At 47.1% G+C, this 22,272-nt stretch overlaps 1 protein-coding gene across 1 annotated transcript in view; it reads left to right on the top strand.

Moving 5' to 3' along the window:
• Positions 1–22,272, top strand: part of LOC138521804 (E3 ubiquitin-protein ligase TRIM39-like) — a 176,176-nt gene that overhangs the window by 110,885 nt on the left and 43,019 nt on the right. Inside the window, exon 7 of the mRNA XM_069634918.1 lies at positions 2,549–3,097. Within this exon, the coding sequence (XP_069491019.1) occupies positions 2,549–3,075 (527 nt within the window). The 3' untranslated portion in view covers positions 3,076–3,097. The remainder of the gene's footprint in view (positions 1–2,548; positions 3,098–22,272) is intronic.

The following is a 22,272-nucleotide window of genomic DNA, read 5'->3' as shown; positions in this document are numbered from 1 at the left end:
TTGCTGTGTTTCTCTTTGCCTGTCTCTTTCTTGCTGTGTTTCTCTCTGCCTGTGTTTCTTTCTTGCTGCATTTCTCTCTGCCTGTCTCTTTCTTGCTGTTTCTCTTTGCCTGTCTCTTTCTTGCTGTGTTTCTCTCTGCCTGTCCTTCTTTCTTGCTGTGTTTCTCTACCTGCTAATCTTTCTTTCTTGCCGTGTTTCTCTCTGCCTGTCCTTCTTTCTTGCTGTGTTTCTCTCTGCCTGCCTTTCTTCATTGCTGTGTTTCTCTGCCTTCTAATCTTTCTTCCTTGCTGTGTTTCTCTGCCTTCTAATCTTTCTTTCTTGCTGTGTTTCTCTGTCTTCTAATCTTTCTTTCTTGCTGTGTTTCTCTCTCAGCCCCACTGGGGTTTTATTTCATACTCCATCCAATCCCTCTCCTTTGGAATCTCAAGCAATATCCAAAATTTGCATTAAATACGCGAGAGACGTGCGTGTCTTTCCTCTAAACGAGGGCAGAGGAGGTGGGGGGGAGGCAAGGGGTGGGGCCCATTCGTGGACACCCCTGCCTTTATTTCTCTCCCTACTCTTTAGTTTCCTGTCTCCTTCTCTGCTTTCATTTTGTCTGGCCTGCTGTCAGCCTATTGATCACCAGCTCTCTATTTCTTCTCTGCATGTCTTTTTTCCTGTCTTTTCCTATTCTGCCTCTCTGTCTCCCTGTCATCCTCCCCATTCTCTGCCCCTTTTCTTCCTCTTCCACTCACATTCTCTCCATCTTCTCTCTCTCTGCTTCTCGTGTCCTTGTTCTCTGTTCTTCCGCCTCCTCTGTTTTTTTATAGTTTCTCTCCCTGTTGCTGCACTGTATTATCTCTCCTGTATGCCTTTCTCTGTCTTTCCATTTGTCTCTTCCTGGTTAGGTTTCTGTCTATGCTCCTCTGTCGCTCGCCCGGTCTCCCTCTGTCGCTCTCTTCTTGTCCCTCTTTCTCTTTGCCCGTATTTCTCAGGCCTCCTCAGTTAGTTTCCCATCCTAATTCTCTCTTGTTCTCCCGTCAATAAATGTCTCTTTCTTTGCTATTTCTTTCTTTCTCCTGTTCCTCTTCTGTGTGTAATTGTCTCTCTCTCTCTGTCTCTCTCTCTGTCTTTCTTGCTTGTCTTCTCTTCTTTCTATGTCCCTTTTCACCTCACTCTACTGTACCTCATCTCCCTCTACTCCGCCTATCGCCCTCACTCTGTATACCCTAGTCTCTCTTTACTGGTGTTTCTCTCTGTTAGTCTGTCTCTCTTTCGTCATGTGTCTGTGTTAGTCTGTCTCTTTCCTGTTGTTTCTCTGTTTTAGTCTGTCTTTCTCTTTCCTGATTCTCTTGTTAGTCTGTCTCTCTTTCCTGTTGTTTCTCTGGGTTAGTCTGTTTCTATCGTCCCTGTTTCTCTGGGTTAGTCTGTCTTTCTCTTTCCTGTTTCTCTTATTAGTCTGTCTCTCTTTCCTGTTGTTTCTCTGGGTTAGTTTGTTTCTATATTTCCTGTTATTTCTCTGTATTAGTCTGCCTCTATCTGTCCTGTTGTTTCTCTGTCTCTCTCTCTTTGCTGTTTCTCTCTGTTAGTCTATCTCTCTATTTACCATTTCTCTGTTTGTCAGTCTCTCTTGTTCCTGTTGTTTCTCTGTGTTAGTCTCTATCTTTCCAGTTGTTTCTCTGTGTTAGTCAGTTTCTCTCTTTCCTGTAGTTTCTCTGTGTTAGTCGGTCTCTCTCTTTCCTGTAGTTTCTCTGTGTTGGTCTGTCTCTCTTTCCTGTTTCCCTGTTAGTCTCTCTCTTTCCTGTTGTTTCTCTGTTTTAATATGTCTCTCTTTCCTGTTTCCCTGTTAGTCTCTCTCTTTCCTGTTGTTTCTCTGTGTTAGTCTGTTTCTCTTTTCTGTTGTTTCCCTTAGTCTTTGTCATCTTCCTATTGTTTCTCTCTCGCGCAAATCTCTGCTCTGCTGTCTCGTTTGTCTCTCTCTCTATTTTCTCTGCAGATCTCCTTCAGTGACTCCTCTCTGCTTCTCTTCTCTACTCCCTGTCTCTCCCTCTCTTCCCTGCAGGTCTCTTGTACCCGCCTCACTGTCCCCTCTCTGCCTGTCTCTCTTCTGTGCCCCTCTCCGCCGTTGTGTCTCTCCCTCCTTACCTGTCCCTTTCTCGCTCTCTCCTCTTGCTTCTCTCTTTCTTCCCTTCTTGCGTTCTTCTCGGTTTCTTTTTCATCTCCCCCTCCTCCCAAGCCCCCCCCCCATATTACTGGCAGACCTGAATACCCCCATGTAGCCTGAGATGGAGAATGAGGAAGTTATGAGAATTGTGAGGGCAAGAGGGGGAAGAGTTCAACCGTTATCTCTGGAATTTGGGGGTCACTTCGAGTTTCATTTAAGAATCTAGAAACAGCCACATTCCCATACAGGTGTCTGGCGACAGGAGGGTGTGATTGGCTGTACTGTCCCCATTGGTATGATTGACAGACTGTGATTGGCTGTGCTGTCCTTGTTGGTGTGATGGACAGGCTGTCTGAGCACTGTGATTGGCTGGTTTCTGAGCCGTGCTTCTCTCTCTTGCAGGTGAGGTGACTCTGGATCTTGGCACCGCTCATCCCCGGCTCATCGTGCCCGCGGACGGGAGAAGCGTGAGATGCGGAGCCCGAGCCCAGGACCTGCCCGACACCTCCCAGAAATTCACTTACTACCCCTGTGTCCTGGGGAGGGAGGGGCTGAGCTCAGGGAGGCATTACTGGGAGGTGGCGGTGGGGGGCAGCACGGGCTGGGCCCTGGGGGTGTGTGATGAGTCTGTGCCCAGGAAGGAGGGGATCAGAGGATCACCTGAGGGGGGAGTCTGGGCAGTGCTGCTCCTGGATGATGAATACTGGGCTTGCACCTCCCCTCGCACCCGTCTGGACTCCCGCGCTCCCCCCAGGATCCTGGGCCTCTTCCTGGACTATGAGGCGGGCAGGCTCTCTGTCTATGATGCACAGGACCGGGCGCTGCTCTTCACCTTCTCCGGGGCCTCCTTCCCCCGCACCCTGCGGCCCTACTGCGAGACATGGAGCCCGGAGGGGCTGCGGATCCTCCCGGGGGCAGGAGGGGACTGACAGCAGCGGAGCCCGGCAGCAGGTAAGGGGGGAGGGGGGCTGTGTCTTGGGCGGTGTGGGGGCCCTGTCCAGCGGTTTATAAAGATGAGGGGGGGCACTCCTCGTCTTTGCAGTGTCTGTTATGGGGGGGCTCAGCTGCCAGTAGTTTATTTCTGGAGAGGGGTTGGGGGGGGGGCAATTGCTTCTTTCAGGGACTGCCCTGTGATGTTTAAGAAGTGCGGGTTACTTTTGCCTCTTTGGTGTGGGGGGGAATGAGGGAGGGGGCTTGGGCACTGCCCTCTGATTGGGTGGGGGTGTTGGTTACTGTCCTGTATCTGAAAGGGGAGGGCCCTGTTGATCGTGGGTCTTGGCGGCTCATCCGTCCTCCGCTTCTGCACAAGAAGGGCTTTTCAGTGTTAGGTTTATTTGCAGTATTTATCAGATGATCTCCTGCTATTGGCTCTTGCTATTGAGCCATTTCTTTGGAGTTCCACTTATATATATTAAAGCTAATGTATATGGACCTGATGCCAGTTTACTTTCGCGTTAAAGGCATACTCTAGTAACAAATGTTATTGTCCCTATGGGTCGGCCATGTTTTTTTAAGGCTAAGTGGCTCGATTTTAGAAAACTTTCCTATGCACCTTACCCGAGTTTTCGTCCATTAAATGCACGCGAAAACAAGCACCTGTGAGCCGCCATTTTCTGATAATCCTATCTTTTCCCCGATCGCCCTGGCGGACCTGCTTTTGCGGCACTAAATCAATTCCCCCGCCCCTGAGCCTGTCATCAGCAGACTCGTACCGCCCATTTCCCAACGCCAAAGCACGTCTCGTGTCAACATTCGCTGCGCTTCAGCTAATGACGTGTCGCCATGGAAATGGCAGGACGCCTCTTTCCTCAATAAGTATAAACAGACCGTTTCACAACACACAGCAGCCGATGATCGATTCCATTCCTCTCTCTGTGTTACTTTGAGTATTCTGTGACTCATTTCAGTGCTCTGGTCAGCTACCTTCGCCGCTTGTAGCCCGTGTGAACACCTGTACCATCTCGGTAAATTATTTTACTCTGTTTACCACACAATGGCTACAATAATGCCCTACATGTACGAGCCTGAGTATACCGAGGAGGAACTACTGGAAAGGGAAGCACGCGAAAACGATGGGGATTCGGACGGCAGTTGGGAGGATGATTCAACAGATGAAGAGCCTGGGCCTAATCGCATGGACGGCGTCTCCACCTGGTGCACATGCAATCGGTGTGAGCTAATGCCAACCGAGGAGGAGAACTGCTGCTGCCGAGAAAACTCGGGATGCCTGGCCTACATTTCGGAAGGCGAGCCACGACCGCAATGCATCACCGAGCTGCCAGACTTCCGGGCAGCCTGCCTCACATGGGCCGTGTTGAGAATAATGATGGTGCTTATGCACGAACTTTGAGCAACTGTTCGTCCTCGTAATCCGAGTAACGAGTAAGTATACTCTGCTTGTCATGCCACTCCTATTTCATGGTCTTCTACTATATCCAAAATTACATCTACATATCATTGTAACGCATGTAAGGCGTTGAATAGTGTGCATTGTCTAGATAGCATTTGTCCGTGTAAAATGCCATTAGTTACAAGAATTGTCATTGACAACAAACGTTTATTAAACTTATCTGGGTCATTTAAAAACAGTTTGTTTCATTCCTTTTCACAGGTGGTACAGGCTGGTGGCCTATCGTTCCTATACATGGTGGCTTCACGGGAGGCTTGGACACCGCGTTCGAAGAGTGATACCCGCCTGTGCCGTTCGTGCCATTAGAGAAACGTTCCCGAGTGACAGCGGTCAGTACAGGGGATTTTCACTCGCTGTGCTGCAACCTGACCTGTATAATCTTTAAAGTCTTGTATTTTTGTGTCATGAAAATAAGATACGAAATAAAACACCACATTTATTTTAACCACGTTTGTCTCGATTTTTTTAATTACCATTGGATTATACAGACCTTTGGGTCTTGGCCACTATAATACACTGGTTGAAGTGTGGGTCTGTGCTCACAAGAATCTGCGGTATGTGGAATTTGTTATTGATAAGCAACGATATACTATCATTCATATAAAGGCGATATACTGTATATTGATATAAAGGCGGTTCGCGCCGGTGGATGCTCGCTGGCATGGGGGGGGCTGTCAGGTGCGCGAAAGGCCAAGGTGCCAAACTACATGTACACTTCAAAAGGTGTCCCACGCCAAGGGGCCATCGGTCACATGGCCTCCTCAGACCCTGTGTCTCCAGCCAGGCCTCCCCTTGAAGCAGGCCGCCCCCCTGCAATCCACATAAGTGTGTCTCCGTTCAGCAGTCTTCCTGTGCCTTATCTGCACGCCCCAGGCCCATCCATCCCACCCCCTCTATCAAAGGCGGTTCGCACCCGGGGATGAGCGCTGGCATGGGGGGCTGTGACGGGCGCAAACGGCCAAGGTGCCAAACAGCATGTACACTTCAAAAGGTATCCCACGCCCAGGGGCCATCGCTTACATGGCCTCCTCAGACCCCGTGTCTCCAGCCAGTCCTCCCCTTGAAGCAGGCCGCCCCCCTGCAATCCACATAAGTGTGTCTCCGTTCAGCAGTCTTCCTGTGCCTTAACTGCACGCCCCAGGCCCATCCATCCCACCCCCTCTATCAAAGGCGGTTCGTACCCAGGGATGAGCGCTGGCATGGGGGCTGTCAGGGGCGCAAACGGCCAAGGTGCCAAACAGCATGTACACTTCAAAAGGTATCCCACGCCAAGGGGCCATCGGTCACATGGCCTCCTCAGACCCCGTGTCTCCAGCCAGGCCTCCCCTTGAAGCAGGCCACCCCCCCTAAGACCACGACATACATACGTCATTCATTCACAAACACACCCCTGTTCCAAATACTTTATAAACCACTTGATATGTCTCATGAGATCATCTTTGTGCTTTGCAAGTCAACTCCTGAACGTTTTACCTGGCAACCACCGAGATCTACGCTAATCTGGTCGTCGTCGTGCTATCCGTGAACTTCTGTGACCGCTTAGAGCAAACCCATCAGTGTGCTACCTGTGGCCACCCACCTATTCTCCTGCAACATACTGCTCTGCTTGCTGAATCCGACTGTTTGTTGGTCAAGGTAAGGCCATGTATCCTAGTCATATTTCGCAGATTTTTAAATTTCTATCTATTTGCGAGTAGAGTACACAATAGTGCTATGTTCATTGGTCTCATTGCTATTGACTATAGTTTCCATTGCTATGCTATCAATAGATCCATTTATTTTCATCTGTGTCTATTGTCATCGAATTGCATCCTTCGGGGATCCAGTCTATGATGTAAGCATGTTTCCTTCTCGTGCAATACAGAACATCCAAGGGATGAGTCACATGTTCAGATTTTAGTCTCATCATTTATACATTTCTGCAATTTATGCAAATACTAAGCTGCACATAATGAACTGGTACAGTTCCTGCGACCAAAACAAACCTTGCATTGATCATTGTATGATTCATTTACTTTTGTATCAAATCTTTATTCTTGAAGATTGTATAATAATGTCGATATTTACTTTTCAGATTTATCAACAATGCCTGCCTGTTCGATTAGCGGTTGCCCTTCGAAGACCCATGCGAAATCTGAAGGAACTACAATGCATGTATTCCCGAAAACTGTTGATCGAATAAGAGAATGGGTCAGACATTGCGGATATCCACTGGATGAGCTGGAAAGTAGAGTCCAACAAGTCTTAGAGGACAAGAGGGGCGATCGATACCGCATATGCAGCCGGCACTTTTCCTTGGACATGTACACAACTTCTTGGGTAACAAAGAAGAATAAACGGCGAACGACACGGAAATTGCTAGAAAACGCTATTCCCACTCTATTCGTCCACATTCCGCCAACGGTGAGTCAAGTGTCCGGATTTAGCTTTAGGCCTTGCGGTAGTGTGTAGGTAGCCGAATGGATTAATTGATATTGTAGGTGTTCTATCCCTTGTAATTTCGATATTGATATGAGTGTATAGTTTTTGGAATAATGACATTCATCAATATATTCTTTTTCGATTTCATAACCCACAAACGCAATGTATATATATATGGGGACAGGGAACTGTGCTGTATTGAGCATTTTTCAAGAATTCTGTCGGCTTACATGGCTATTTTTAATATTGGCATTTCATTATCAATCATTAATTGACATTTACAACTTCTTGACTATCCCTTCAATCTGAAGCAAGAACAGTCTACATCCTTGACATGGTCGCAGTTATCAACCACTTCTAGCGCGTATCAGGTAATCTTATTAGGCTAATCGCTACATACTTGTTTTATGCATGTCAAGTAATAGTTTTATTCTATCGTGTAATTATTTTACCGAATGTTTGGTTACTGCTTTCCAATTGATATACACCTTGGTTATCGTCCACTGGTGTTTGTTTTCAATTATAATTAGTGTTATCCATACTAATGCAAGTACTGTCTTTCAGGGAGGTGCTGAAGCGTCCGCCACATCTACAAAGTTTCTAGATGTTCCTCACCAGCAGGAGGTATGGATACTGACAGCTCCATCGAGCATCATCATCAGAGCTGGAATTCTTGTCGTTTCATTGTTCTACACAATGTTTCATTCGTGGTTAGCCGTTGATATGTACCTGTGCTGTCGACCCCAGGTGTATGTTATGTTTTCACAATTGTAATCCTCACTAATGCAAGTACTATGTTTCAGGCAGTCGATGGAGCGTCAACCCCTACACTTGTTGCAGAGCCTGACATTCAAGTATACGAATGGGCGCAACAGCTTTCGGAAGTGCGCACTACATTTGCAACATCCATAGATATTCTTCAGCAGCAGGAGGTATGGATACTGACAGCTCCATCGAGCATCATCATCAGAGCTGGAATTCTTGTTTCATTGTTCTACACAATGTTTCATTCGTGGTTAGCCGTTGATATGTACCTGTGCTGTCGACCCCAGGTGTATGTTATTTTTTCACAATTGTAATCCTCACTAATGCAAGTACTATGTTTCAGGATGTCGATGGAGCGTCAACCCCTAAACTTGATGCAGAGCCTGACATTCAAGTATACGAATTGGCGCAACAGCTTTCGGAAGTGCGCACTACATTTGCAACATCCATAGATATTCTTCAGCAGCACGAGGTATGGATACTGACAGCTCCATCATGCGTGATCATATAACGTGATTCCATTTGCTATACTTTCTTCCCTATAAACGCAAGTGCTGTGTTTCAGGGAGACGACGGAGTTTCCACCCCAATCACAACATCTCATTGAGATGATGCAGATGTAAAGGGATCGTTGAAATAAGTCGATGAAAAGTGATCATATTTGGATTTTCCTTGATTCTTTTGGACAATGCATCTTTCGCGGTTATCTCTTTATATGTACCTGTGCGTTCGACCCCAAGTGTGTGTTATGTTTCCAATATTGAAAAGCATACTAATGCAAGTATTGTGTTTCAGGGAGTTGCGGATGCCTCCTCTCCAATACAACCATTCATGGCTGTCCATGCAGAGCCGGAGGTATGGATACTGACAGTTCCATCGAAATAGATCATCACTGGTCGAATACTTGTCGTTTGATTGTTGCACACAATGTTTAAATCGTATTTGGCTATTGAGATGTACCTGTGTGTTCGTCCTCACATGTTTTATGCTAACAATATTTTGATACATAGTAATGAAAGTACTATGTTTCAGGGAGACGATGGAGCCTCATTCCTTGCTGTCTATGCGGATACAGAAAATATACTCGTTGCAGCGCAAGAGGAAGGGAGGACATGCGGAAACGAATCGGAGCTACAGCGTGCAGATGTTGAAGGTCGAGTCAAAAAAGTTGCAAAGAAAAAAAAACATAAAAAGGTTAGTTACAAACAGTTAATAACTTTAAAAAATTTTTTGTGGTGGGGACTATTTTATGTTTTTTTCTAGTCAATTCTACTACACTCCATCTTGTGTTTAAACTGAACATCCCTGTTCCAATCTCTCCTCCAGTTACCCGTGGGCGTCAGAACTATACACACACAGACAGTGAAGCGAATGAGAGATGTGGCGTGCCAGACCATGTACACTATGGAGGAACTATTAATTGAGGCGAGGCGTGTTCAGGCTCAAGATGCTCATGTCCAATGGCCAGAACATGAACTAGCTCTGATTGGAGACTACAACAAAGTTGCATTGGACCATAGCTACTGTGCGACCGGACCACCACAAGAAGATGTTATTGAATGTATTGGAGATAGCTCTGAAGTAGTTGCAGATCAATTTACACAATCTACACCAGCCAAAAAATTGCCACCAAAATACATGTCGACATTGTTGTGTTCTCCCATCAATGTTGAATTAGCAGATGTTGAAATGAGAGAAAATGAACCAGCCGCAGCATCCATAGACGCTACAATACTTGATAGCAGCGATAATATTTTCCAATGTGTTGACATCTCCACAGCGTCAACAGCTGAAACAACGTTGACGCAGGATGACAGTCTAATGAAAGAGAGCAAATACATTGTATTCGACAGTTGCTTGATGGAAATTATAAGTATGCTGAAATGTGTGCATTCCGTTAGAGGGAAAGTATGTGGGAAGCCATTGATTAATGTGACTCGTAAAATGAAAGGCACTAACGTCACAATAAATGCCGCCTGTAGATTAAATCATAGGTTCTCATGGTCTGCACAACCGATGCTGGGGAAACTGCCAGCAGGCAATCTACTGTGTGCAGCTGCATCACTTTTTAGTGGCTCCAGTTTTAGGAAGTTAGAGGCTTTCTTTCAGTTTGTGGGACTCCATTTCATTTCTAGTGCGCTGTACTACACATACCAACGTGATTATCTGTTTCCGGCCATTAGTGATGCTTGGAGAATTGAACAATTGTCTCTAGCAAGTACATGCGAAGGCAAACGATTCAGGCTAGCCGGCGATGGACAGTGCGACAGCCCTGGATTTTCTGCCAAGTACTGCACCTACCACTTTCAGGACATGGAGAGTAAGAAAATTGTGAGTTCGGTGGTCGTGCAGGTAACACAATGTACATCCTCAGTGGCCATGGAGAAACTAGGATTTATAAAATCAGTGGAACAACTACAATCGAGGGGGATGGACATCAAGCTCATAGCCACGGATAGACACGATTCAATTGCCAAGACAATGAGAGAGCAGTTCCCACATATTAAACATCAATTTGACGTATGGCATCTTGCTTAATCTATCAATAAGAAAATCTCGGCTGCAGGAAAAAAAAAGGTTTTGAAAGTATTAGAAAAATGGCGGTCACTGATGCACCACTGTACCAACGTTCACCGCTGGACAGCAAATGAACATTTCCACCAATGTGAACATGGCCCTTTGTCCCCAGAGGAGGCACGGAAGAAGAAGTGGTTGATTCCATCATCACCGACACACAAAGCCATTGAGAAGATTGTTTTCGACAAAACTCTATCAAGAGATTTGAGAGGACTGACAGAATTCTGTCACACAGGAGATTTGGAGGTGTTCCACAATATGTGCCTAAAGTACAGGCCAAAGCGCTTGCATTTTAGCTTTCAGGGCATGAAACATCGCACTCTACTAGCCGTCTTGGCCCATAACAGCAATGTCGGACGTGAACAATCTAGGACTAGGGGCAAAGTAAGGATGCCTCGCTACTCCAAGGTGTTTTCAAAATGAAGTAAGCAATGGGTGATCAAATCAGTCTATGATGAAATGCAGTTCGACTTTGTGAAAGGCCTTATTGTTGCTGTATTAGAGAAGCACAGATATGGAATTTTGGACGTTTCTGTACAGAGCAGTGATCCATTGCCACCAAACATTGTGACTGTGCCATGCCCACCCGATGCACAGCTGATTGCGAAGTACAAATCCCGGTTTAAATAATTGCAATACGATTGTCTTTTTGTAAATAAATGTTATTGTACAGTGTACCTGTAACCCTAACCCCTAACATCACCATCATGGGTGGCGAACAAGCTGGGTGTCATCTTTGAATTATCTCTATTCACCTCACATATGTGTATGTATATATTTTTCTCATGTCTCATCTTATGTAAATGTAAATGCTGTGCACTGTTAAAGGCATACTCTAGTAAAAAAATGTATTGTCCCTATGGGTCGGCCATGTTTTTTTAAGGCTAAGTGGCTCGATTTTAGAAAACTTTCCTCTGCACCTTACCCGAGTTTTCGTATACGAGGCTTGCGTATTGCAAATAATAAAACAAACAAACAATAAATCTCACTTTTAACTCGACTCCTGTGGTACTTTATACTTTCCCTGACCTTCCGCCAAAAATTAAATGTCTCAATTTGGGCTGCAAAGCTCGCAGACAACGTGGACAAAATTGGGGCACTTAGAACGCGCCAAGCGGGCCGTGGCATTTGGGAGAGAAGCCAGTTCGCATTTGCACATTGAGGCGCACTACATAGACGGATTCTAAACTTCAAGTTCTCACAGATGCCTATGCTACGTGATGTTGCAAATAAAGAATGCGAAGGACAGCGCCCAGATGAGGCCCACAAGTCGCACTGGAAGTATAAGGGTCTATTGTTTTTTGACCTTGAGACAGGGACCATGCCGAAAGAAATACATTTGAAGGGAGTGCGCAATAACGTAAGAGACGATAAGGCAGAAAATTCAGAAACTAGAGTTTCAGTTTAGTTCAGTATACGAAAAATCGTTGTCAAGAGCATGGTCCGTTTTACAGACTGCATTACGAAGAGACACAATGGAAATTTCAAATATAATGTAAGTAAATCTTTACACGCTTTTATACCGGAATGAAGATTTAGTGAATGGATGCATGCATAAATGAATGAATGAAGACTGTAAAAGATGTTAAAACTGTTCGTAGTGGGCACATGGGCATGCAGGTTCACTGGTGTCACCGATCTCGCTCCTTGGCCCAGCCACTTTTCCCTGCACTACGGGACTGTCTCTGTATCCTTCAGCCCCTTGTCCCGGCATTTACCTTGCACTTGCCACCAGCTGGCCCTATTATTTAATTTGTATTCAACTATCCTTGTACAGCCCATCCCCATGCGCGATCAGTATACACTTGACACTCAGTATCACTATACACTTGAGTATACGCGCGTTAGAAATGCCATATCATATATCATATCATTCCTCATACATGTACAGTGTTGTTTATCATTGTGTGTTGCCCTAGATTTATCTCGTTACTTTTCGCATTTATGTTAGAGAAGAACATACTCCATTGAACTACCCTTGCAAGCAAATAGTTTCTGATCGGCCGTAATGAATGAAATGAGTAATATTAATGAAGTTCGGCTAGTGAGACTAATTATCATTTATTTGTTTTCTTAACAGGTATTTGATCCCATTCTGCAACTGCCACCTGTTTGAGACACCGGCGGACGGATTCTTCAGCAGACACCTGCAGCTTTGTGTCAACAACTGGAGCACGATCACCATATTATGGGACGATCGCCAAGGGCCCACATGCCCTTACGCTGTACTAGTGGCTAGAAGCAACATACCAACCTTTAGGCTGGACTAGTGCCTAGTTGATGGAACAGCCTTGCGGTTCACCGTGCTTCCAAAGTGATTCTTTTTACGAAAATGAACACCCTGTGTGCCATAATGGAACAGCGCGTGCCATAATGGAACAGCGCGTGACCCAAGATGAAACGGAACAGTTATTGCGGATACAGATAAAAGAAAATAAATGTCTTCCGGAGTTCATATGAATATTCTCTAAACATTTGATGCCAAATAAATGTACTTTACCAAATGTACCGTGTTGCTGTTTCATTGTAAAGTACAGTTTCATATTCCGAATTGTGGCGCGCTGTGTTGTGAGTTGATCTGTGTTGAGCTGATTGCGAAGTACAAATCCTGGTTTAAATAATTGCAATACGATTGTCTTTTTGTAAATAAATGTTATTGTACAGTGTACCTGTAACCCTAACCCCTAACTTCACCATCATGGGTGGCGAACAAGCTGGGTGTCATCTTTGAATTATCTCTATTCACCTCACATATGTGTATGTATATATTTTTCTCATGAAACGGAACAGTTATTGCGGATACAGATAAAAGAAAATAAATGTCTTCCGGAGTTCATATGAATATTCTCTAAACATTTGATGCCAAATAAATGTACTTTACCAAATGTACCGTGTTGCTGTTTCATTGTAAAGTACAGTTTCATATTCCGAATTGTGGCGCGCTGTGTTGTGAGTTGATCTGTGTTGAGCTGATTGGGAAGTACAAATCCCGGTTTAAATAATTGCAATACGATTGTCTTTTTGTAAATAAATGTTATTGTACAGTGTACCTGTAACCCTAACCCCTAACTTCACCATCATGGGTGGCGAACAAGCTGGGTGTCATCTTTGAATTATCTCTATTCACCTCACATATGTGTATGTATATATTTTTCTCATGAAACGGAACAGTTATTGCGGATACAGATAAAAGAAAATAAATGTCTTCCGGAGTTCATATGAATATTCTCTAAACATTTGATGCCAAATAAATGTACTTTACCAAATGTACCGTGTTGCTGTTTCATTGTAAAGTACAGTTTCATATTCCGAATTGTGGCGCGCTGTGTTGTGAGTTGATCTGTGTTGAGCTGATTGCGAAGTACAAATCCCGGTTTAAATAATTGCAATACGATTGTCTTTTTGTAAATAAATGTTATTGTACAGTGTACCTGTAACCCTAACCCCTAACTTCACCATCATGGGTGGCGAACAAGCTGGGTGTCATCTTTGAATTATCTCTATTCACCTCACATATGTGTATGTATATATTTTTCTCATGAAACGGAACAGTTATTGCGGATACAGATAAAAGAAAATAAATGTCTTCCGGAGTTCATATGAATATTCTCTAAACATTTGATGCCAAATAAATGTACTTTACCAAATGTACCGTGTTGCTGTTTCATTGTAAAGTACAGTTTCATATTCCGAATTGTGGCGCGCTGTGTTGTGAGTTGATCTGTGTTGAGCTGATTGCGAAGTACAAATCCCGGTTTAAATAATTGCAATACGATTGTCTTTTTGTAAATAAATGTTATTGTTATCTGTGTTGGTTTCCGGGTTCTGTGTGGAGTCGCGCTGAAGACGACTGGGCGCGTTTGCCTACGCAGCACAGTAACGTCATGGGGAGAGGCGGGGAATATGAATGTTTTGATAATGTCAGGCTCGGGGGCGGGGAATTGATTTAGTGCCGCAAAAGCAGGTCCGCCAGGGCGATCGGGTAAAAGATAGGATTATCAGAAAATGGCGGCTCACAGGTGCTTGTTTTCGCGTGCGTTTAATGGACGAAAACTCGGGTAAGGTGCATAGGAAAGTTTTCTAAAATCGAGCCACTTAGCCTTAAAAAAACATGGCCGACCCATAGGGACAATAACATTTTTTACTAGAGTATGCCTTTAACGGTACACCCCGTTTTGGCGCGGCTGTTTCGGCGCAGGCCTTTTGGCGCGAGGGTTGTTTGGACGCGGCTGACATTGATGTGCAAACGGCCCTCGTGCCACATGGGCTGCCTGTGCTAATGCTGATCTAAATGCACCTGCGGGAGGCGCCATAGAGGTAACGCTCAGCATTCTGACGTCACACCCCATTCCCTAAACCTGCCCAGGGACACCATCATCCTGTAAGAAGGTGGCATCTAGAAAATGAGAAGTATTAGAATAGCACTTTATTGCGACCACACCTGCAATGTCTCCCGTAGAGTCTTTTCCTTCAGTAGGGAAAGAAAAATAGGCAGAACACTACTGGTGGTGGCGAGGAGCGAGAAAGGCATTGCCATGTGTTCTTACACATCACTTCTTCCTGTTGGTGCCTAGCAACAGGTATTATTACTACCCCATGTAATGCTACTCTATTCATGAATCGGGAAGATGAAAGGCGGAGTCCGCCCTGGCCTCAGATTGGAAATTGCAACGGGCATGCCGCCCTGACGTCATAGAGCAACAGCCTTTCACTCGTGAACTATCCATCTGGAGAAACCTATCCATGACGTCATAGTGCACATGTGTAGTTACTATGTATGCTTTTATATCTATCTTAACTTTAATTAGAATGTATGAACTTGCGATATTTTTTATTTTTTTATTTGTTGATTGTATTTCAAGGATATTTGTAATCTGGTTTTACATAGTAATGCATAAAGTTTATGATTTTAACAAAAAATACATTTAAACAAGAAAAGGTAGTCTACATGTTGCCCGGTGGTCCATGGATTGAATGCACCCCGACTTTTGGGAGCAGCAGTTAATGGGCACTATTTGATACACACACATACGTGGATTTTGAACAAAATAACTCGGTTTTGTTTACGGCTGTTATATAGCACAGTAATAATGCCTTTACATTACCTTTCATTTTAAGCTTGAGTTCGCTCTTCCCTGCTGCTTTCACTTCCCAAAAGCCTCAAGTTGCTAAAATGAGCCTTGCTCGCAGTGTGCAAACTGTGCACCTCCATTACCAGGATTCATCTCCATACATTTCCCACTCGCAGTGTGCGAGCTGTGCACCTCCATTCCCAGGATTCATCTCCATACATTTCCTGTGCGCAGTGTGCGAGCTGTGCACCTCCATTCCAAGGATTCATCTCCATACATTTCCTGCACGTAGTGTGCGAGCTGTGCACCTCCATTCCCAGGATTCATCTCCATACATTTCCCGCTCGCAGTGTGCGAGCTGTGCACCTCCATTCCAACACCTCTATTCCAAGGATTCATCTCCATACATTTCCCACTCGCAGTGTGTGAGCTGTGCACCTCCATTCCAAGGATTCATCTCCATACATTTCCTGTGCGCAGTGTGCGAGCTGTGCACCTCCATTCCCAGGATTCATCTCCGTACATTTCCTGTGCGCAGTGTGCGAGCTCTGCACCTCCATTCCAAGGATTCCTCTCCATACATTTCCTGTGCGCAGTGTGCGAGCTGTGCACCTCCATTCCCAGGATTCATCTCCATACATTTCCTGTGCGCAGTGTGCGAGCTGTGCACCTCCATTCCAAGGATTCATCTCCATACATTTCCTGCACTTAGTGTGCGAGCTGTGCACCTCCATTCCCAGGATTCATCTCCATACATTTCCCACTCGCAGGGTGCGAGCTGTGCACCTCCATTCCCAGGATTAATCTCCATACATTTCCCACTCGCAGTGTGCGTGCTGTGCACCTCCATTCCCAGGATTCATCTCCATACGTTTCCCGCTAGCAGTGTGCGAGCGGTGCACCTCTATTCCCAGGATTCATCTCCATACATTTCCCACTCGCAGTGTGCGAGCTGTGCACCTCCATTCCAAGGATTCATCTCCATACATTTCCCACTCGCAGTGTGCGAGCTGTGCACCTCCATTCCAAGGATTCATCTCCATACATTTCCCACTCGCAGTGTGCGAGCTGTGCACCTCCATTCCAAGGATTCATCTCCATACATTTCCCACTCGCAGTGTGCGAGCTGTGCACCTCCATTCCAAGGATTCATCTCCATACATTTCCCTCTGTTACATTCAGCCAATCAAAGCACAATGCAAGATATGTTTCCAAGCTTAAGTGAATGCAGATGTGATACTCGTGTTACGTGCTGTTTGCATATTCCTAGCAACTATACATGCTGCAGTCGGGGCTTTAGGTGGGCTTGGCCAGAGATTCAAAGCAGCCAAAAGTTCAAGCCCACCCTTGCTGCATTAATAGCATTTGGACCTCTATGCCTCAAACACAACAGTACAAACATGTCACTAATGATAAGCAAGCGCGCTCTCTCCCAGACATGATTTCGCAAGCGCCACTAGGTGGCAGATCCGGACCAAAGAGGCACAATTAACAGAATGAACTCGCCCCCAAATGTCCCAGAGCCCTGCCGGCTGCGTCCAACAGGGTGCGCCGAAACATGACTTGCGCCCGAAAGGTCGCGCCGAAACATCTCGTGCCGAAACGGTCACGGCCAAACGTCCTGCTCTGCTCATTAACTGCCACTTTCCCATTCCCTAGCCAACACTGACCCCTACTAGAAATTGTAGGAAGGTTTTTTTTGCAATCTTTGGTAGGGCTTAAAAAATGTTCACATTTGTTTTAAAAACTTCGATGGGTTTCTTGGTGTTATCTCGGTGACATCCTTTCAAACCACGTGGTCTTCAGCTCTATAGCTATTTTATTGTATCCCGTTACACAGCTGCACTAACTACATACACATTCATGTTTGCAATGATCTGCTCCTTTCTATGTTTGGATTGTACTTCTGTCTCACTATTGACTCAACTATCAAATCATTATTTTATTTTTTGAGAGATTTTCTAACTACTTGCACTTACTTCTGACCCTTCCCCATCTCTAAACATTTGCATAAAACTTGGATCATTTTTCTCTGTGCTACTGTTACCACCTTATCTTACTTTCTTCAATAAATATTTATATCCTCTCCAGTTTATCACATTAACAGCGTGCGTGATATATATTCAGTGAACAAAACGTTGTTAAAGGAACGTTATGATTTAGTTGCTCCACTAAAAACCCTTGAAATAAAAAAAAAACAACATTAACGGGACGTTATGGTTGCAGCGTAAATTGAAAAAACAATGAAATTCACCAGTTATGGTACGCTACTCCCTACCAGGCACTGCATAGAATAACACCCAGGACAGCAAAGATGACATCACAAATGGCATCATCGATGACATCACATTTCCTGAAAAGTTCTTTTTGTTAAGTGACAGTAAGCAGTTTAAGCATTACCTGGAGGTACTGCATTGAAATATGGCAATCATACTTAGAAGGTGCTATTATATGTAACCCTTCACCTTGCAGCATGTTCCTAAGCTAATTTCCTTGGGGTTTGGTCTGAGCACATGGTGCCCACACATGGAACAGTGAGCAGGAACCAGACAGATCATACAGTTTGTATCCTGTATATGTGTGATGACTGACTCTAATCTTAGATTCATTCGCTGGCTGTAGTATTTGCTTCCCACTTACTAGATGTTACCCGCCTGTGCGCATCCGCCCACGTGTCTAGTAATTCTTGTATACTTAGCCCGTGGCTACACGTTTAACATTACTCAAGGTCCTGATGGGTTTGGACTTATAATCTTCTAGTTCTACTCTACTCGTGCAGTCCATGCTGGAGCCATTGCCTATATTCATGGATTGTTAGATTGCTATATTATCCACAGACAGTTCTGTTTGAATGAGTACATTTTGTGATCCATGGACAAGTCATGAGATGCCCACCTATCACCCTTCATATATTGGTAGCAGGTCCCTAAACACAGCCCTTTGTAAGGACTTTGTCAAGATTGTTACACATCAGTGATGTCATCGAAGATGCCATTTGTGATATCATCTTTGTCCTGGGTGTTGGTCTGAGCTGTGCATGTGGGGCCATGAGTTATGGTTGCATAGGTTACCATAGAATCCTGCCCCTGCCTTCAAACATTAGGGCTCATTCTGAGCCTGCCGGTCTGGAAACAACGGTGCTGGTAAGCTTACCGGCACCGTTGTTTCCGGACCAGCATACTACAGGTCTGCCTGCCGGAGCCGCCATGCCCAAAAGGTCTGACCCTGCCGGGCACAGAGCCCCTGGTAGGCAGACCGTCACGGAAGCACTGTCACCATACTCTTACGTCCCGCCCCCTTCCCTCCATACTGCATGGGTGTCCTTGCGAGGGATGGGAGACAGAACCTTTTTCACCAGAAAAAAACCTTCTTCCCCTTAAAATTTAGAGGCTCGCAGGGGTTCGGGCCTGGGAGCATGCGCTGCCCTGACTCCGCCCTCCGACGCCACACCCCAGTCTCCTTTTCCACATTGACTGGAATGGGTCGAATTCACCAGCGCTCCTGGGTTTGGCTTCGGCCATGTAATTCCACGCGCGGACACTTCTGTCTTTTTTATCTTTTTATCACAGGTACTCGGTCCTCAGGCATCATGCTCCTCCCCGGCGCATGTCGACTTCCACAGGGTTCAGCAGGTGTCCATCCTACTACGACAGGCTCCTCCCTTCTTAAGACCCCCACGCCCTTTGCCTACGTTGTCTTGGCCCCGACCACGGCTGGCAAGCTTTTACAGCGTGCAACGCTCTGCCATCTAAGGCGCTGAAGAACAGACTTGTCAGGTGGAGGGAGCTCTTCCAGAAATCGCCTCGAGAGGACCTCAAGGACTTTGTCTTTCACCGATCCAGGCCCAAGTTGGGGCTCTTGTTTTCCATCACACCCGGCAAGGGGCACTCCTTCCCAGGGACTCGCCCACGCGGGAGGGACCGCTCAGGTTCTTGCACCGAGGCTGCTTCAGCTACCGGCCTGCGGGCCGTGGGGTCCTCGGATCCTCCCGGTGAAAGTTTCGAGGCACCAGAAGGTTCTTTTACCAGGGTTACACTGAGGGGCCACGCCCTAATACCAGCGATTATGCAGAGGGGGCGCCTAAACGCAGCTCTACCGGCCCCCCAGGCCAAGGGTGCCACACCTACTAGGCCTAGGCCCGAGGAGCGGGTTAGGCCTCATAATCCACACTCAAGAGCTCTGGAGGAGCCTGGGCCCAGTGAACCGAGCAACACGATTCAGGCACGTGGCAGGCAGCTGAACAAGATGGCCGCCGGGCCGGACATCAGCACCCGTCCAACATCATTCCACGAAGTCGGCGAAGAACGAGTGTCAAGGTGGGACTGGCATCAACCAGGTACGTGGCCTACGGCCTACCCCTCATTTGCGCAGGGCAGCTTTCCCGTGCGTCCATATGGGCAGAGCATGTGGCGACCCCAGCAACCCGCCGCAACTCCCTCTATATCGCCTACCACCTCTTCAGGGACCGAGGACATCTTCTTCCTAAAGTTCCTCGGGTTTATGAAATCATCCCAGATGGGGGATATCCTCGGGGCTGCCATCAGGGAGGTCCTCCCTACAATGCTAGCGGCACCACACACGCCTCTGCTGATGCCCCCGGCCCTGGCACAGCCTCTGCCGCCTAGCCCAGCCACTCAGCCCATTGTTCAGGCGTTTCCTCAACCCCTTCCACAGCCTCCAGCTCCGGTATCCGCACCTCAGCCTCCGGCAAGCAACACTCCACCTCCTCCGGCACAGGATCCTCCTGACCCCCAAGACACAGAGGAGGACCCAGACACTCCTTCGTCGGCCAAGGCCTTCCACGAACGTCTGGCTGGACTAGCGGAGTATCTACGTCTGCGGCAGAGCAGTCAGCAGAGGGGGGTCCTTGCAAAAGTACTCACGAGGCACCCCTGACGCCTTGACGCCAAATACAGGCAGATGGAGGGGGATACACTCTTTCTCTCCTCCCATCCTCAGCCACGCACCTCAGTGATAGCCGGGCATCACTGTACTCCAAGCCCCAGTCGTCCTCATCTTCGTCATCTGCGGCGCTGCTAGGCATGGAGGAGAAGACCTGGGAGGCATACGGTAAGAAACTGTATTCTAACGCTTCCTTGCATCTTTGTCAGGCCAACGCAACGCCATGCTGGCGGCCGCTAACCAGAGATTATGGTGGGAAATCGCTGAGTTTCTCCCAGAAATCCCCACGCAGAGCCAATCACGCTTTAGGGCAGGGCTGGCCGAGGCCAAGCTCGTGGCACAGGACATCATGGAATCCACCGTGGCCCACATTGATACCTCTGGCCGTGCCATTTGTATTGCCACGGACATGACAAGGACAGCTTGGCTCTGGGCCACAAAGTTCAATCCGGACGTCCAGGAGTGCATATTGGACCTGCCATTCGAGGGCAGTGACCGCTTTCACTCCACCACGGATGAAGAGCTGGACAAAAAGAAAAACAGCTCACAAATGGCCAAGTCTTTATCCATCCTGACAAAGACCACGCCCAAATCTTACACCCAGTCACAGCAGCGCTCTGACAAGGGGCGCTCATCTGGAGGCTTCAGCGATTTACAGGAACGGAGGTCCAGGCAGCCAGAACGCTCGCCGACCCCACATTGGCGCAAGCAACAAAAATGGGGGGGAAATAGGGAGGAGTAAGGGATTTTTCCAGTTCCCCCCCTTCCTCAGCAACAGCCTCTGAGGGAAAGAAGGCACGACACGCCCCTCCGGGTCCATGTGTCACCAGTGGGGGGCAGGCTTGCTCTCCATGTGCATTTTTCGCGCCAGAACTTCGCGGACCCTTGGATCCTCTCGGTAGTCTCCACGGGGTACCGCCTACCTATCCCTGCTTCTCCTCCATCCTCCCCTCAAGTTGGGACAGCAACTCTTTTGGCAGAGATTCGGTTGCTCGTACTGAGCCAGGCCATGGAGGAAGTCCCAGACTCCCAGCAAGGCTTGGGCTTTTACACCAGGATTTTTGCCATTCAGAAAAAGAACCAGGCTGGCCTGAGGGTTGTACTGGACCTCTCCACCCTCAACCTCTCCTTACCTCTCCAAAGATTCAAGATGGTTATGCCAGCTTTTATTGCGGAGACACTGTGCAGGGGAGACTGGATGTGCTCCCTGGATCTGAAGGACACGTACCTACACGTCCCGATTTGGCAACCCCATCATTCTTTCCTCCCGTTCAGGATCATGGGCTACTATTTCCAGTACAAAGTCCTTCCTTTTGGTCTTCACCAGACTCATGAATACGGTGGCTGCCCTCCTCAGGGCCTCCACATCTACCCATATCTCGACAACTGGCTCGTCAGGGCTACATCTCCAGAAGCAGTTCACCACTCCTCCCATGCTCTGAACATGCTGCACAATCTGGGCTTTTTGCTCCATCTCAAGAAGTCGCAGCTGCAACCCACGCAGACTCTGACCTTCTTGGGCCTCATCTGGGACACACGCTCCGAGAAGGTGTTTCCCGAAGAGGACAAGTTCACGGCCATCAAGAGGGCCACGTCCCATTTCCTCTGCAGACAGGCGACCTCAGCCTGGTGGTACCAACATCTCCTGGGTCTTTTAGCAGCGGTCCTGTTGGCCGTCCCCCCCACACAAGACTCAGGATGAGGAGGATACAGCTGCACTTCGCGGCATCATGGAACCAGGAGCGGGGCTCTCAATCCGAGATAATCAACGTTCCTCCATCTCTCCACCTGGACCTCACATGGTGGTCCAGGGACTGCAACCTACGAACGGGCAAGCCCTTCCGTCCTCCCAATCCGCAGGTGACATCACCACGGACTCCTCTCTCGAGGGCAGGGGAGCCACCCTGGAGGATCTCTGGGTCCACGGCACCTGGACTCGACAGGAGCAGGCTTACCACATCAATTGGTTGGAACTGAAT

This window comes from Ambystoma mexicanum, chromosome 13 (genome assembly GCF_040938575.1).
Source record: "Ambystoma mexicanum isolate Mex_15411 chromosome 13, UKY_AmexF1_1, whole genome shotgun sequence".
Lineage (NCBI taxonomy): Eukaryota > Metazoa > Chordata > Amphibia > Caudata > Ambystomatidae > Ambystoma > Ambystoma mexicanum.
The sequence above is the reverse complement of the archived record's forward strand: the minus strand, read 5'-3'. Positions and strand labels throughout refer to the sequence as shown.